This window comes from Protobothrops mucrosquamatus, unplaced genomic scaffold (assembly GCF_001527695.2).
Source record: "Protobothrops mucrosquamatus isolate PMUCROS unplaced genomic scaffold, P.Mucros_1.0 scaffold2293, whole genome shotgun sequence".
Classification (NCBI taxonomy): Eukaryota; Metazoa; Chordata; class Lepidosauria; order Squamata; family Viperidae; genus Protobothrops; species Protobothrops mucrosquamatus.
In genome coordinates this window covers 38,171-55,522 of record NW_015388379.1, presented here as the reverse complement: position 1 = coordinate 55,522, position 17,352 = coordinate 38,171, and the positions used below count along the sequence as shown (strand labels likewise).

Below are 17,352 nucleotides of genomic sequence, written 5' to 3'. Positions count from 1 at the left end.
AATGTTTGGAACATTATATTTACTCACACATTAATCGGCTATCCACTCACGTAAACTAGGGAGTGACCCTAACATTTTGAGAACATGTATTTTCTTAACAGGGATGTTATTATTTACTATTAATGTTAGTACTATTTTTACTATTATTATTATTATTTAATATATTGTAAAAAGTGATGGCTATTGCTGGTCTATGACCATAATAAAGTTTATTATTATTATTATCATCTGCTACATGTTATCAGCAGACACAATAATTGTGGGAAAATATTGCTGATTTGCCACCTTTATCCGCATGAGGTAATCTCTAACATGGGCTCTTACATGTGTCTGGTCAAACTCAAAAAAAAATAGTAAGAGAACACCTATCCACTTTAGATGAGTTCAAATCAATGGGACCAGATGGGTTATACCCCAAAGTTCTGAAGGAACTGGCAGAAATGATAGCAGAACCCTTGAACCATATCTTTAAAAGATCTTGGAGCACTGGGGAATTACCAAATGACTGGAAAGAGGCAGATGTAGTTCCCATCTTCAAAAAAGAAAAAAATTAGATACAGGAAACTATAGACCTATTAGCCTGACCTCAATACCTGCGAAAATTCTGGAAGAGATAATCAATCAATGAATCTGCAACTACCTAGAGCACAGGTGTCAAACTCGCCACGTCACGTGACATGTCGTGACGTATCGTGACTCTTTTTGCATTGCCGGCAATGGGGTGGGTGTGGCTTCAGTATGATGAAACTGGCCTGTGGGATGGGAGTTTGACACCCCTAACCTAGAGGAAAACAAAGTCATAACTAGAAGCCAACATGAATGTTTCAAAAATAGATCATGGCAGACAAATCTTATTGCTTTCTTTGACAAAGTGACAGAATTAGTGAACCAGAGGAATGCTGTGGATATAATTTACTTGAACTTCAGTAAGGCATTTGATAAAGTAGGCCACAACCTACTACTTGATGAGATAGAAAAATGTGGGTTAGACAGCATCACAATCATATGGATTTGTTGCTGGCTGACCAATAGCACTCAATGTGCAGTCCTCAATGTAACTGAATCTACATGGGGGGAAGTATGCAGTGGGGTACCCCATGGCTCTGTTTTGGGCCCAGTGCTCTTCAACATCTTCATCAATGATTTGGATGAAGGGATAGATGGGGAACTCATCAAATTTGCAGATGACACCAAGCTGGCAGGAATAGCCAACACTTCAGAAGATATAGAAGGATCTTGATAGACTTGAAAATTGGGACCTAGAAATAAGGAGAAACTAGGGGTCCTTGGAACTCTCTGAGCTTGCTTGATTTTTTGCAGATGTTTCATTAAATAAAAACTTCCTGAGAGTAAAAACAATTAACCAGTGGAATGGCTTGCCTCCAGAAATTGTGGGTGCTTCATCAGTGAAGATTTTAAAAAAGAAATTGGATAGTATTTGTCTGAAATGGTATAGGGTCTCCTGCTTGGGTGGGGGCTGGTCTGGAGGACCCCTGGCAACCTCCTCCAATTCTAGTATTCTGTTCCAATTCTGTTATTCTTTTATTCTTTCTCTGATCACATGTATCCATCCCATCAAGAAAGTCTGGACTGATATCTTGCTATAAGCATGGGATTGAACTAGAGGACCCTCATGGTCCCTTCAAACCCTATTATTCTATGTTCTACCCAATGATACAGTCCACGGGCTGTCACTTTCCTGCTTCTTAGTTATTCTTATTCAATATTGGATAAAAACTGATGGGTAATGAAATTTTACTTCAGGCACAAGGAATTTTAAAATCTTACAGAAAAGAAAATCATAAAATGATCCTACTCTTAACATTAGGGAGGGTTCAGAAATACTGTTTGCCTCCTTTGCATTAGAAGACAGGCAGAATTAGAGTTGTGTTATCAACACAGAATATAACCAAACTCCATAGATCTGGGTGACCTTCTTCAGCAATCTCTGGGGACAAGACACCACAATGAAGGACAGCAAAAGTCAATAACCTAGGTGTGTGGAACTATTTTCCTCCAGCATCCCTTTCTGTACATGTTCTGACAGAAAGAACCACAACAATCCCTGGGATGTATTTGTGACTTTTCACTTATTTGCTATTCTCCAGTTGACTTTCTGCACTTGGAGTCTGGGAAGAACTTCAGGATCCCCAGAGGAGAAGTTATTTCTCACTGTAATGATCACCATCCTCGTATTTGAGACACCTTCTGCCACAGTGACTGCCTTTGATGTTAACATCAGACTGAAGCAACAAGAAAGGGATCTTGCATCAGTAAAGGATAAATGCCATAGATCACACTCTATGTGACACAAGTTTTGGGACAGACAGAGATTGTGGTCTTGAAGGTACTTTTCTCTCCTTTCCAGTTAAAGATTGGTTTGTCTCTGTCAGAATCCAGAAAGCAAGAGAGCTTTGGATTGTTCTAATTCTTCCTCATTCTTTTTTAGAAACAGGAAGGGGATTGATTCAGCCCTATAAATTATCCTCCTCTGTTTCTGCTGCTGCTAGTGGTATCTCAGGCAGTCTCTGTGAAGCTTAGAATGAAATGCCCACTAAATTTTGAGAACCAGGATGGAAAAAAACCATGGAACTATTACACGCCAGGAGATCATTTCGTTGGTATAGTCACCACTGAAACAACATCATCACCTATAATGTTACCTTTCAATATGGCTCCTTCTAGTCCATCTCGCTCGTAAGTTATTTAGTGAGTTACATTCCTTCCATTTGCAGTTCATTTGCTTTCCTCTTTTGTCTTCTTTTGTGGAATAGACTCAGATCCAATCATGTGGCAAATAAAACCTGAAATAATTCAAGATTATTTATGCATTCCCGTCTAATACTATGTTCATCACTTGGATGCTGAGTTTGGTTTAAAGTAGTGATTGAAAGGGTTGCAGATGCCTCTGCCCAGCCCATTTCCATATTTAAATAACTAGTAATTGATATTCAATGCCTGATGCTTAGAGGAATAAAGGATGACTTCTTTTTACAGTTGCTTTTCTGGGTCACTTATGGAACATCCTCTTCTTTTTATGGTGATGTTTATATAGTTAGAGTTATATGGTTATACTTTAATGTTTGAATTTTGAATAAAAGTTATAGAGCAGATGAAAATTAGGACTTTTACAAATAATGGTGTATTTCTGATTCTTAACCGTGGTGGGGGACTATCTCCATCCCATCTTCTCAATACTCATAAAAATTACATGCTGATGGGTAGCTATAATTTGCCTTGGGCTTTGGATCTGTATTGGCTTAAGACACAGTAGACTTGTGGAGGCAAATATGATTTTTTTTTTTAAAAAAAAAGTTACTTCTGTTGATGATGATGGTAATAACATGATTTTCTTTTTACAGTAGGACAAATTATTTTAAACAGCTAATCCTGATGTTTGCCATTCAAATGGTCAACAAGACCCCCCAACCTCTGGGAAATCTCACACTTGGCTACAACATCCATGACAACTATGTCAGCACCCTTGGCACTTCAGATGCTTTGCTGGATATCCTTTCTACTGGACAAGCCAATGTTCCCAACTATAGCTGTGGAAGGAAGGAAAACCTTTTGGCTGTTGTTGATGGAGCTAAGAGGGACATCTCTATCCAGATGTCAACATTAATAGGCACCTACAAAGTCCCACAGGTTGGTTTGTGTATTTGTGCATCTGAAAAACTGAGTGGGATTGTGATGAATGAGTGATAAATGCACCATATTTTGTCTATGGAATTCAGAGTGCCAGGATTCCTGGAATTCTCTAGGGTTTTTGGATTTGGCTTGGTCTAGGATGGTCACAGTTTTCCTTTTGAAATTATAGTTAAATATGTCCCTTTGTTGTGAAATTATTGAGTTTTCATCATGTCTTCTGACTGCTAGCTGATGTTCTTGGATGTGATCTGCTAGTCTTCTGCCTGTTTGTCTTACATAGTGGCTGTTGCAGTCCTTACACTTTATGTTGTAGATGAGTCCTGTTTTTTTTTCCTTCTGGGACTGTTGGGTCTTTTGGTTTGCTCAGGATGTTTTGGAAGGTTTAGTTGGTTTGTGCACTACAGTAATGCCATGTGCCTGTAACAGTCTGTTTTTGATACAGGAAATGTTATCCTTTTCACAGATTGTGCTGGTAGTGCTACATTAGGTTAGGTGATCAGGCACTTTTTGATGAAGTTGCGTGGATATCCATTTTGTTGAAAGATGTTATATAGGTGATCTGTTTCCTTTTTCTGATGTTCAGGATAGTATTTACTCAAGCAATATTTGAACAGTTAGTTATGGAAACAACAGTTGAGCAATGGTTACTAATGTAAGACTTAACCAAATCCCTTAGACTGAAGATGTTTGCATTTGCAGAGCTCCAGAGATAGAAGAAATCACATATCTAATATTCCAATGTCAATTGCATAAAGAAGAGGGAGCTAAGAATCTTGGACTGTAAAACAGTCCAATGACCTATTGTGATCTTTATTGTAAAAAGTATATATATTTCTTGTGTGGTCAGAACTCAAAAACAACATATAATAGAGTATTTGTTTGAACAATAAAGTTTAGTTGAGATGTGCATATGTGGCTATTATTGTGGTAAACTGGAAAAGTGTATCAGAAATATAATTTGCGTTCTTTATTCTTATTCCTTTTAATATAAGTTGTTTTTTATTTTATTTTTATGTATAGTCTTGTTAAAGTTCTGTACTTCATGTTGTGCATCATAGCATTCTTCATTGCTTTTTCAGATCAGTGACGAAACTGTTTCAGAAGCTCTGAATGATAAAAGTCAATTCCCTTTTTTCCACCGGATACTCCCCCAAAAAAGGATCACATATCCAGCAATTGTGCAACTGCTCCTCCATTTCAGATGGACCTTGATTGGGCTCTTTACTTCAGACACAGAGGAGGGAGAAACTTTCATGAGGACTTTTACTCCTATGCTTGTCAGGAATGGAATTTGTGTTGTTATATCACGACGATTCTCAGCGATTGGACATACAGCACCCCTCATGGATGCCATCTCTAAGTGGAGACAAGTCAATGTCTTTGTGAATTATATAGAAACTCTTAACATTTGGGACAGAATTCAGACTTTGCAGTTAACTTTTGAAAGTATTCCAGGAACCATTGAAGGGAAAGTTTGGATACTAGAAAGCATCGAACATTTGGTACTAGGACGGGAGAACCTTTACAAATATGTCCATAGTATTTGGAGCTTTGCTTTTCAGTGGAAAAAAGGGCTGAAAGAAGATCCTTTTGAAACCAAACTCTATGTGCAATTGGAAGATCGGTATTTTCACTGTTCTTTTTCAAAGCACATTTTTTCTGTCAAAGGTCGGAAAAGATGCACCCAGAAAGCCCCACTGGAGCCTGAAGAGGAATGGAGGAGGACATGGATCTCGTTTCATCTTCATTTGCACAGTGTTATTAAGACTCTGGCCCACGTCTTGAAAGCGGCATATTCTTCCAGATCCAGGAGGAGAAGCCAGAAGGGCGAAGAGAGGTTGGGGGTTCCAAGGCTGCAGCCATGGCAGGTATGGAGTCCCTACCAGGATCCATAAAACTCCAAGGGAGAGGGAGAGGAAACTTCTCAACCTCCTTCTGCTACAAAAGGCCAACAAGTTGGTCAATCTAATCACTCAGGGAATAAAGTTGTGGGGATGGAAGACCAGAGGCTTTGGTTGATCTCTGGCAAGACCAAATGGCTTTAGCTGCATGGATCTTCAGGCTCTGGAAATTTAACATCTTTAGTTCTAGATGGATTTGCACTACCCCTGAAAGACCTGGTCCACAATTTTGGGGTTCTCCTGAAATCTTAAGTCCTGTTCAAAGAATAGGTGGCAGTCACATCTATGATGGTCTTTATACAACTTTGTGTTGTGTGCCAGTTGCACCCTTTGCTGGATCAAGAGTCCCCGTGTTCAATTACTCAAGTCCTAGACATCTCCTGCTTGGACTATTGCAATGCATTCTATATGGGGCTATCCTTGAAGAGCATTTGGAAGCTACAACTGGGGCAGAATGCAGTACTATGGGTAGTTCCTGGTGTCCCTAGTGATACCTTAGTTACATCACTGCTCTGCAAGAGGCACTGGCTACTTTTTTTTTGCTTCTCGGGGCAATTCAAGTTGTTAGTCATCACCTTTAGAGCCCTGCATGACATGGTCCAGGCTGTCTGAGGAACCATCTCACCCCAATGGGATGGCACAGTATGCCATCAGAAGGGGCATCCCATGAGCCCCATCAGTCTTGGCATTTTCTGCCATGGCTCCTGCTCTTTGGAAAATTTTTCCCCCTGAGGTGAGATATATATCCACCCTTCAGACTTTCTCCAAGGGCTTGAACGTCTGATTCAGCCAGGTGGCTTGTGGCCCTCGTTGGTGGGGGAGGGTGTCACACTGGAGGTAGTTGATGGATTAGAGAAGATCCCATCTCTCCCATTGCACATCTTGCCACTTCCCCTCCAGCCCCCTTTTACACAATCCTACATGACTGTGGTGTGGATGAGAGGCTCAGACAGCGGGGTGCTACTTTCCTCTGGGGAGGTGTCCTGGCTCTCCTGTCCCCCGTAACCAGACCCCTTCACCTTCCCCCCAGCCAGGACCTGCTGACCCCCCCCACCCTCCTGCACCCACCTCATTCTGAGACTCCTGCCCCCCCAGCTGGGACCTCCAGCAATTCCGCAACTGGGAGCTCCTGCCCCCCCCACTGGGTCCTCCTGCCCCCACCCCAGCCAACCCCCCAAGCAGCTCACTCTGACCAAGGCACAGGGAAGGCAAGGCAGAGAACTGATTGTTAAATTATTTGAAACCCATCACTGACTGGAGGTGGTTGATGGATTACTCTTCCACTGTGCATCTTGCTCCTTTCCTGTTCATCCTTTTAATTGTAATTTTTATTGTGATTAGAAACATTTAATATTTATGGTTTATTGCCTTTAATGTTGCATGATGCTTAGAGTCACCTCAGGGTGAGATGGGTGGCAAACAAATCGAAAGAAAGAAAGAAAGAAAGAAAGAAAGAAAGAAAGAAAGAAAGAAAGAAAGAAAGAAAGAAAGAAAGAAAGAAAGAAAGAAAGAAAGAAAGAAAGAGTTTCAAAGAATGGGCACTATGACTCACATATTGATGTTAAAACTGCTAATTTTAAAATGATGTATACTGCTCACAAAAATAAAGAGAACGCAAACCCCTTCAGTTCCATGGTAAAATGTTCCCTTTATTTTTTTGAGCAGTATATTATTTTTAAATAATTTGCTTTATGTAGGGTATTATGAGTAACAGTGTAGAATTTTACATTCATAAGTTTGAAGGACACTATGAGGTCATATAGCTCAACATTCTCTTCCTTCAGGGGTTCGAATTAATGTGTCTTGGACATAGAACACAAAATATAGAATCAGATGATGATGATGATGATGATGATGATGATGATGATGATGATGATGATGATGATGATGATAATAATAATAATAATAATAATAATAATAATAATAATAATAATAATAATAATAATAATAATAATAATAATAATGTTGGAAGGGACCTTGGAGGTCATCTAGTCCAACCCCTGCTCAGGCAGGAAATCCTATACCATTTCAGACAAATGGCTGTCCAGTCTCTTCTTAAAAACTTCCAGTGTTGGAGTATTCACCACTTCTGGAGGCAGGTTGTTCCACTGGTTAATTGTTCTAACTGTCAGGAAGTTTCTCCTTAGTTCTAGGTTGTTTCTCTCCTTGATCAGTTTCCACCCGTTGCTTCTTGTCCTGCCTTCAGGCGCTTTGGAAAATAGCTTGACTCCCTCTTCTTTGTGGCAGCCCCTGAGATATTGGAACACTGCTATCATGTCCCCCCTCGTCCTTCTCTTCACTAAACTAGACATACCCAATTCCATCAACCTTTCCTTATATGCTTTAGCCTCCAGTCCCCTAATCATCTTTGTTGCTCTTCTCTGCACTCTTTCTAGAGTCTCAACATCTTTTTTACATCATGGTGACCAAAACTGGATGCAGTATTCCAAGTGTGGCCTTACCAAGGTATTGTAAAGTGGTATTAATACTCACGTGATCTTGATTCTATCCCTCTGTTAATGCAGCCCAGCATTGTGTTGGCCTTTTTGGCAGCTGCAGCACACTGCTGGCTCATATTTAAGTGATTGTCCACTAGGACTCCGAGAGCCCTCTCACAGTTACTACTATTGAGCAAGGTACCCCCTATATTATACCTGTACATTTGGTTTTTCTTGCCTAAATGTAGAACCTTACTTTTTTCACCATTGAATTTCATTTTGTTAGATAGTGCCCAGTGTTCAAGTCTGTCCAGATCCTCCTGTATCCTAAGCCTGTCTTCTGGAGTGTTGGCTATTCCTGCCATCTTGGTATCATCTGCAAATTTGATGATTTCTCCATCTATCCCCTCATCCAAATCGTTGATGAAGATGTTGAAGAGCACTGGGCCCAGAACAGAGCCCTGGGGCACCCCACTACACACTTCCCTCCATGTAGATGGAAGGGACCTTGAGGTCTTCTAGTCCAACCCCCTGCTCAAGCAGCAGACCCTATATCATTTCAGACAAATGGTTGTCCAATCTCTTTTTGAAAGCCTTCATTGATGGAGCATCCACAACTTCTGAAGGCAAGCTATTTCATTGGTTGATTGCTCTCACTATTAGAAAATTTCTCCTTAATTCTAGGTTGTTTCTCTCCTTTGTTAGTTTCAATCATTGCTTCTTGTCTTGCTTTTTGGTTTTTTGGATGCCTTCTCAGTTGTTGCATTAAGACAATCAATGAAGGGGAGACTGGCCTTTCCTGGTTCACTGGCTCAGCTCTAAAAGTTCTACTCCTTTTAAGATTTTTCCTCTTATTCATCCGCAATCTCTTCTGTTGTAACTTAGTTTATTTTTTTCATTTATGATGCTCTGGAATAACAGTGAACAGATTTTAAGCTTCTGTGTAACATATTTTAGTTACTGGAAGAGTAACTCTTTCATTAACTAAGAGGTTTTATAATTGTTAGAGGAATCTTGGAGTCCTAGTAGACAATCACTTAAATATGAACCAGCAGTGTGTGGTAGCAGCAAAAAAAGCCAACATAATCCTAGGTTGTATTAACAGAGGGATAGAATCAAGATCATGTGAAGCAGGGGTCTTCAAACCTGGCCCTTTTATGACTTGTGGACTTCAACACCCAGAATTCCTCAGCCAGCGTGCCTGGCTGAGGAATTCTAGGAGTTGAAGTCCAAAAGTCATAAAAGGGCCACGTTTGAAGACCCCTGATGTGAAATATTAGTACAATTTTATAAAGCCTTAGTAAGACCACACTTAGAATACTTCATTCAGTTTTGGTCACCAGATTATAAAAAAGATGCAGAGACTTTGAAGAAAAAGAGCAACAAAGATGATAAGGGGACTGGAGCCTAAAACTTATGAAGAACAGTTACAGGAATTGGGTATGCTTACTTTAATAAAAAGAAGGACTAGGGGAGACATGATTGCAGTGTTCCAATATTTGAGGTGCTGCCGCAAAGAAGATGGAATCAAAATATTCTCCAAAGCACCTGAAGGCAGGATAAGAAGCAATGAATAGAAAATAATCAAAGAGAGAAGCAACCTAGAACTAAGGAGAAATTTCCTGACACTTAGAACAATTAATCAGTGGAACAACCTGCTGCAGAAGTTGTAGATGCTCCATCTATGGAGATTTTTAAGAAGAGATTGGACAGCCATTTGTCCACAATGGTACAGGGTCTCCTGCTTGAGCAGAGGGTTGGACTAGAAGACCTCCATGCTCCCTTCCAACTCTGTTATTCAATTCTGTTAAGTGTCTCTTTTTCATTTTCTGAAATGTACCCTTACAATAATGTAAAATTAGCTCATGTGATCATGTTTCCCATCTGGTCTACTTGGGAGAAGATTAGCCTGGCTACTTTCTTCTTGAGAACTCTATGCTTTCTCCCCCCCCCCCCCAAGGCATTTATGAATAATCTCATTGTTTGATTCTTTGTTCAAATTATTTTTGATATGTTCTAATATTTTCCCTTTAATAGACAAATTTGGTCAATTATATTTTGTCAATGCATATTTTTTTCAATATATGATTGATCAATTTATGTGAGTTACAAGTAATAACACTACAAGAGAATCGACGATATAAATGATCAAACTGTTGACATCTACTTTCAAAGTCTACACTTTTCTGATGGACCCTATTCTTTGGTTCAAAAGACGAAAATTTTAAGGACCTACAAAGACAAGATCAAGGTAGGTAAAGACCTCTTCTTATTCAAAAGGTTAAAAAGGGTAACCTTTAACATGAACCTGGTTTTACCTCTTGTAGCAGCAGATCTGAATGTCATAAACTGGGTGTTTATTCCCTGGTTTGATCCCATCGATGAACAACTGGGGAGTTTTGAAAGGCAGAGATTTACAGTCAATAAAGATACTCTGTCATCGCTAAAGTTGCTCAACAAGGTGGGAGAAATATTGGTGTCCATTCTCTATCTCCAAAAGCCTAAGCACCCATTTCAAGTTGGTATAGCCTAATTAACTAGGTGGTTGATCTTCACTGAGAATTGAATGTGGAGAGTAGAAATCTAACAGGTTTCTTTTATACTGCTTGGAAGGCAGGTATCCTTTACATGCTAAAATATGGAATATTGCTTTAAGCTGATTTTGCACTGTCCAACATAAGATGCTGGGTAACAAATTTTCAGGACACAGATCATGGTCCTTTTGTGCATCCTATACAATCTGGTATTTCCATAAAACTGATGAGAAAGGCCCTCAAATGCTGATGATTGTGGTACTGGTAGATTCAATTTTGCTTGTTCTTTGTTCTAAAATAGCAAAGGAGAAGGCAATTCTGTTAAATAGTTCCCAAGTTTAGGTTTTGACTGAATCAAATGAAATTGAAACAAGATAACCCCTGGGATTCAGATTGTCTTGGCTGGGCACAGTGTCCCTTGAAAGAGAAGGTCCACAGTCAGCAATGTTTTTAAGCAGGCCACATGTGGCCAGAATTATCCATGGTTTCCTTTCACCCCATTGGGATAGAGCAATAGACTTCCTGGTCGTTGGGAGGAAGTCTAAGGCATTCTGTTCACCTGAAATCACAATGATTGGTCTGATGTGAGATAATGCCTGGACCCCAGAAAACTGGAGCACTGAAAACATGATTTTGATCCAAAGAAGTATTAGCCACTCCTAATATTGGAAGTAATAAGGGACAATTTGAAAGAAATGTTACCTAGATTTGGGTTTTGGCTTGTAGGAGGGCATTCAATCGGATAACCCGCAAATGATATTGTTTATCATGATTGTTTCCTACATTAAGTCTTGCTGAGCAGAAATGAGGCTCCAAATTTACCTAATAATAAATGTGGGTCTGTCTTTCCATGCCATTTGGTGTCACCTAACTGTAGTTCTTCAACACAAAGGGCCTTTTCTTAGATATCTAGCTGGGCCTTAGAAATAACTTTTTCCAACAAAAGGCTTATGTTCATCTCCTGCAAGCAAGAGTTGCTTGACATTTGAGGGACATGTTCTCATGACCTTACCTCTATGTCATCTAACTACAGTTTAGATATTAGGCACTTGTTTGTAATCTCATATAACTAAGATGGCAGCCATATCAGTTAAAGAAAAATATACAAATAAGCAAAGTCCCTCTACCTTTAAGGTTGACACCTCTAATTGTAAGGACCTTTTCTTATGTATCTTAACCAGGAGACTATTTTACACTACTTTCAAAGGGGAGCAGCTTTTTAATGTTTTATGTAGTCTTGAAGAACCCTTTACACATCCTACCAGTGATAAGCTTCTTTCAACATCACAGTTTTATTCTTTTTTCATAAGTCTAATAGAATAAAACTTTAGTAAATCTTTTAGAATAATTTTGATTCTATAATTTAACACAAATACATCATCATACTTTAAAATCATGGATATATGAAGATCGGAGGAATAAATTTTAATACAACCATGAGAAGAAAACCACTGATTGTCACTTAATGCTTAAATCTTTTCTGAATTCCATCCCTCCTAACATTATTAAGTAGAAAAATCTTTTATTTCAATGAGATATTCCAAAACCAAAAGAGATGGACTAAATGAAGAATCTGCCAGTAGTTGTATCTCCCGCAACTATTTGGAACTAGTTAGAGAGTTCACACTTGCCTAAATGAAGTCCAGAGACTCTTTGGCTAATATTCATTTTGACCTTTATTTTCCATGGATGGTGAGTCCTAACATATTTTTTGGCATTGCTGGTTTTTCTACTTAGTCTCTGCCTCAGTCCAAATGTGTGGAAAATTGTCATCCTGGATTTGTCAAGCAGGCTCAGGAAGGAGAGCCAGTTTGCTGCTACAACTGCATTCCTTGTCCAGAGGGGACCATCTCCAGTCAAGAAGGTGGGTGACACCAAAATAAAACGGCAGGCCTTGTAGAAGTGAATTCATCCAAAGCATTTTCATGAAAATGCGATTTAAAAGACAAATTGAAGCTCAACTGTTTTCTTGTTCATCTTCTAACTGCTCAATTTATTATCTAAGGGGAGGAATAGCAAAAAGGACTTGAAAGAGGATTTAATTAGAGGCAGTAAAGTTTCCCAGATTGGACAAGCTTTACTACTGGCAGTTTTTTAATTTGGGTTTATCTGTTGAACAGAACAGAACAACGGAGTTAGAAGGGATCTTAGAGGTTTTCTACTCCAATCCCCTGCTCAATAATAATAATAATAATAATAATAATAATAATAATAATAATAATAATAATAATAATAATAATAATAATAATAATAACAACAACAACAACAACAACAACAACAATAATAATAATAATAATAAAGTTGGAAGGGACCTTGGAGGTCATCTAGTCCAAACCCCTGCTCAGGCAGGAAACCCTATACCATTTTGGACAAATGGCTGTCTAGTCTCTTCTTAAAAACTTCCAGTGTTGGAGCATTCACCACTTCTGGGGGCAGGTTGTTCCACTGGTTAATTGTTCTAACTGTCAGGAAGTTTCTCCTTAGTTCTAGGTTGCTTCTCTCTTTGGTTAGTTTCCATCCATTGCTTCTCGTCCTGCCTTCAGGCGCTTTGGAAAATAGCTTGACTCCCTCTTCTTTGTGGCAGCCCCTGAGATATTGGAACACTGCTATCATGTACCCCCTCATCCTCTTCATTAAACTAGACATACCTAATTCCAGCAACCATTCCTTATATGTTTTAGCCTCCAGTCCCCTAATCATCTTTGTTGCTCTTCTCTGTACTCTTTCTAGACTCTCAACATCTTTTTTACATCATGGTTACCAAAACTGGAGGCAGTATTCCAAGTGTGGCCTTATGGTGGTTCTGCACATTAAACATGAAATCCTTCTGTTCCTAAGATTTGCCCAAATTCCATAGATTTTAGCTATATATTTATATATTAGAAGGTATTCTTATTAATTTTATTCTGAAGACATGTTAAAACATGCATTTGGAAAAATGTTTCCGGTACCAGCTGTTGTCCCAAAAAGATACTTCTTTAAATGTGAATGGAGAGTTTGTTAAAAAAATAATCCTTTTCATATTCTCAGATACAGAAAAATGCACCAAGTGTCCACCTGATCAATATCCAAATGAGGACCGAGTCCAATGTATCCCCAAAATTATAGTCTTTCTGTCTTATGAAGAAAATCTGGGCATAATCCTGGTCTCCTTTGTACTACTCTTGTTCTTATCCACAGTCCTTGTTTTAATTATATTCATTAAATATCGAGAAACTCCCATTGTCAAAGCCAACAACCGGGACCTCTCTTACATCCTTGTGGTCTCCCTCCTGCTTTGCTTCTTGTCTCCTTTGCTCTTCATTGGTCAACGAAGGAAAGCCACCTGCCTTCTCCGACAAGCAGTGTTCAGCATCGTCTTCTCAGTTGCCATTTCTTCTCTCTTGGCCAAAACAATCACAGTAGTGCTGGCTTTCCTGGCCACAAAACCAGGAAACCGAGTGAAGAGATGGTTGGGGAAGAGCTTGGCCAACTCCATCATCCTTTCTTGTTCTGCTGTCCAAATTGTCATCTGTTCCATCTGGCTGGGGTTTTCTCCCCCTTTCCCCGACTCTGACCTCCACTCCCAGTCTGGAGAAATCATCCTGCAATGTAATGAAGGCTATGTTGTCATGTTCTACATCACCCTCAGCTACATGGGAATCCTGGCTGGCATCTGCTTTACAGTGGCTTTCCTGGCCAGAAATCTCCCTGGGGCCTTCAACGAAGCCAAACTGATCACCTTCAGCCTGCTTGTCTTTTGCAGTGTCTGGGTGACTTTTGTGCCCACTTACCTGAGCACCAAAGGGAAATACATGGTAGCTGTTCAGGTCTTCTCCATCTTGGCCTCTAGTGCTGGTCTGCTGGGCTGCATCTTCATCCCCAAGTGNCTTTCCTGGCCAGAAATCTCCCTGGGGCCTTCAACGAAGCCAAACTGATCACCTTCAGCCTGCTTGTCTTTTGCAGTGTCTGGGTGACTTTTGTGCCCACTTACCTGAGCACCAAAGGGAAATACATGGTAGCTGTTCAGGTCTTCTCCATCTTGGCCTCTAGTGCTGGTCTGCTGGGCTGCATCTTCATCCCCAAGTGCTACATTATAATCCTAAGGCCAGACTTGAATACAAAGGAGCATCTTATGACCAGAAGAAATATAGAAATGTGAGACAGAGGAATTTTTAGTCTCAATACTTTCTATCATTCCACACCTAGAAGATGATCCAAGTTCCTCTCCATACATAAGAGGGCCAACAATTTTGCTTGAAATAATTAAAGGGTGCTTAGAAGATAATGTCTCCAATCTTTTACTTTAAAATTCCAAAATGCCCACTGAGCTTTTTTGAATTCCCAAGGCAGCTTATTTGTCTAATGCCCTTAGCCTATTGAGGCCTGTGATGCCACATCCGGCTTTTTGAAACATAACACTTGTGCAATAGGAATCTTGTTGATATCCCAGAAATATATAGGGGAGGGGCTCTATCCATTCTATTATTTTAGTTGTGGTTTTTATGGACAATATTCTTTCAATCCCCTTCTGGGAGAGAGCCTGAGGCATCTTTTTGCAGCCATCTTGTTCAGCCCCAAAATGCTTTTTCATGAGGCAACTGGACTTTCTTGTTTGTTTGTTTGTTTTTTGAAGATGTTTTGCTTCTCATCCAAGAAGCTTCTTCAGCTCTGACTGGATGGTGGGGAATGGAAAGATTTCTATTCCTTGCAGACAGCTGGTCATTTGCATTCTTTTAGCGAGTCGTTAAAGCTACCTGGAGGCTTATCTGTGTCTTCAGGGTCACCTGAGTGGTACAAATGGGTGTGGAGCCTTCTTGGACCTGTTGAAAGGACTGCTCTCCTGACGTTAATGAAGCCATGTTAAAAGTGCTAATATCCCCTTTTAAAATCTAATCGAAGCTGAAAATTCCAGGCAATGCTTATATAGAGATATTATAAGAATTATAGATCAATTTTCCTATTAAATGGTGATTAGAAACTGTTTACATTAGTTTTGTCTAATAGATTAAAAATATTTTTCAAGAGTTTATTCATGAAGACCAATGTCTACATAAAAGACAAAAGACAATTGGAGAATTGAATTGGATGTAATAGAATATTTATAACAACATCATGAAAAACAAGCTGCGTTAATTTTCTTAGATGCAGAGAAAGCTTTTGATAATTCTCATTTGAAGTCTGGAAGATATGGAGAGAATTTTATTCAAGGAATTAAATCAATATATACACTTCAGAATTATGGTTAATGGTGATCTAATTAAACCATAGGATATCCAGAAGGGGACAAGACAAGGGGGCCCTTTGTCCCCTATGTATTCCCCTACTTTGGCTCTTGAGGTTTTGGCTTGTCATCGCCCAGGAGAAAGGAGAGTAGAAGGGAGGTTTCATTAGGTTGGTTGCCTAGCAACAGAGTCAAGATTCCGATCAGTGACAGTTGGCTGTGGAAACATTACTATATGGACAGAGTTGGAAAGATTCAGCACTACACAACACGGAGAAATGGTGAATGAAATTAATAGAACTTGTTGAGATGAACAAACTCACCTTTTTCATTAGAGAAAAAGCAAAATCTACAATTACTGGTAATTGCAACAACTTATGGGCTTTTGTGTAAAAAGTCCACAAAAGTGAACCTGAAATTCATGGTTTTAATGATTAAATAGGATAGATTATAGAAAAAAGAAAGTCACAATATAAATTGAGACAAAGAGTTTAAAATATTTCTCTTATTCTTTTTTTGTTTTCTCTGTTCTAATTTAGTTTAAATTAGACTTTACTAGGAGAGCATCCACCAGCCATTGGAAAGTCCACTCTACCCAAGAGATCAACCATGATCTATAGGTCGTCCCCAATCTACACCTGACCAGAGTTACAACTTTCATGCCAATTATTTGGACCCAAGAATAACTTGCAATTCTGTGCTGGACCTGCTTTCAGCTTAGAAGGCCAATGTTGCTAACCATAGTTGTGGAAGGAGAAGGATCTTTCATTGTTCTTAAAGTTACTAAGACTAGCATCTCCTCTCAGATTGCCACCATGTTGGCCTCCTAAAAAATCTAAGAAATATATGTATAATGTTCTGTAGCTTACTTCCCATGCTGTAGCAGTCAGCTGGAAGAAGTGTGATGTCTGAGCAGAATAAAGAGATAAGGACTCCCTATGCCAAAGTTTCTATCTCCAAGAAGAGAAATCACTTGCTTCTTCAGCCACCATGTTTAGAAGAATTTTATTTTTCTATTTCTGTGAAAAAAGCAGCTCAAATTATTGCATACTGTTAATGTCATCTTCTCATTATTTTTCAGATAAAGAGAGAGAGAGATACTCTTTTAAGAGTATTCTAAATGCAAAAAGGGGGGAGTTATGTGCAAAACCAAAACAAACCAAAACAAGTTTGTGTGTGCTTTTTAAGGAGCATCAACATAGCAATTAATAATCCTGACCTTTTGGGGAAAGACATACCAAAAGTTAATATTTATTTTATTTTGACATCAAATGTTCTTTCGTATTCAGATCAGGTCTTAAAAAAATAATGTAACACTTGGGGATGAAGATGCAGCACAGCAGGCCAACACTGGAAGCCAAGATTGAGAAGACCTGCACAGCCACCATGTACTTCCCCTTGGTGCTCAAGTAAGTGGGTACAAAGGATATCCAGACACTGCAGAAGACCAGCATGCTGAAGGTGATGAGCTTGGCTTCGTTGAAGGCCCCAGGAAGATTTCTGGCCAGGAAAGCCACCATGAAGCAGATGAGAGCCAGGAAGGCCATATAGCCAAGGGCAAAGTACAACATGGCAACAGAGCCTTGATTACATTGCAGGATGATCTCTGCAGATTGTGAATACAT

At 39.4% G+C, this 17,352-nt stretch overlaps 1 protein-coding gene across 1 annotated transcript; it reads left to right on the top strand.

Moving 5' to 3' along the window:
- The first annotated feature begins 3,408 nt into the window (after positions 1-3,408).
- Positions 3,409-14,665, top strand: LOC114923193 (vomeronasal type-2 receptor 26-like). The gene is made up of 5 exons (XM_029285819.1): positions 3,409-3,648; positions 5,456-5,519; positions 10,318-10,451; positions 13,602-14,333; positions 14,534-14,665. Exons 1-5 carry the CDS (start codon positions 3,409-3,411, stop codon positions 14,663-14,665), a joined length of 1,302 nt encoding a protein of 433 aa, XP_029141652.1.
- Positions 14,666-17,352: the final 2,687 nt, after the last annotated feature.

Coding starts and splice junctions, on each gene's coding strand:
- LOC114923193 (XM_029285819.1), top strand. CDS start 3,409: ATGGTCAACAAGACCCCCCAACCTCTGGGAAATCTCACACTTGGCTAC. Junction 3,649..5,455: donor GCACCTACAAAGTCCCACAG/GTTGGTTTGTGT, acceptor ATATTCTTCCAG/ATCCAGGAGGAGAAGCCAGA. Junction 5,520..10,317: donor CAAGGCTGCAGCCATGGCAG/GTATGGAGTCCC, acceptor TACCTCTTGTAG/CAGCAGATCTGAATGTCATA.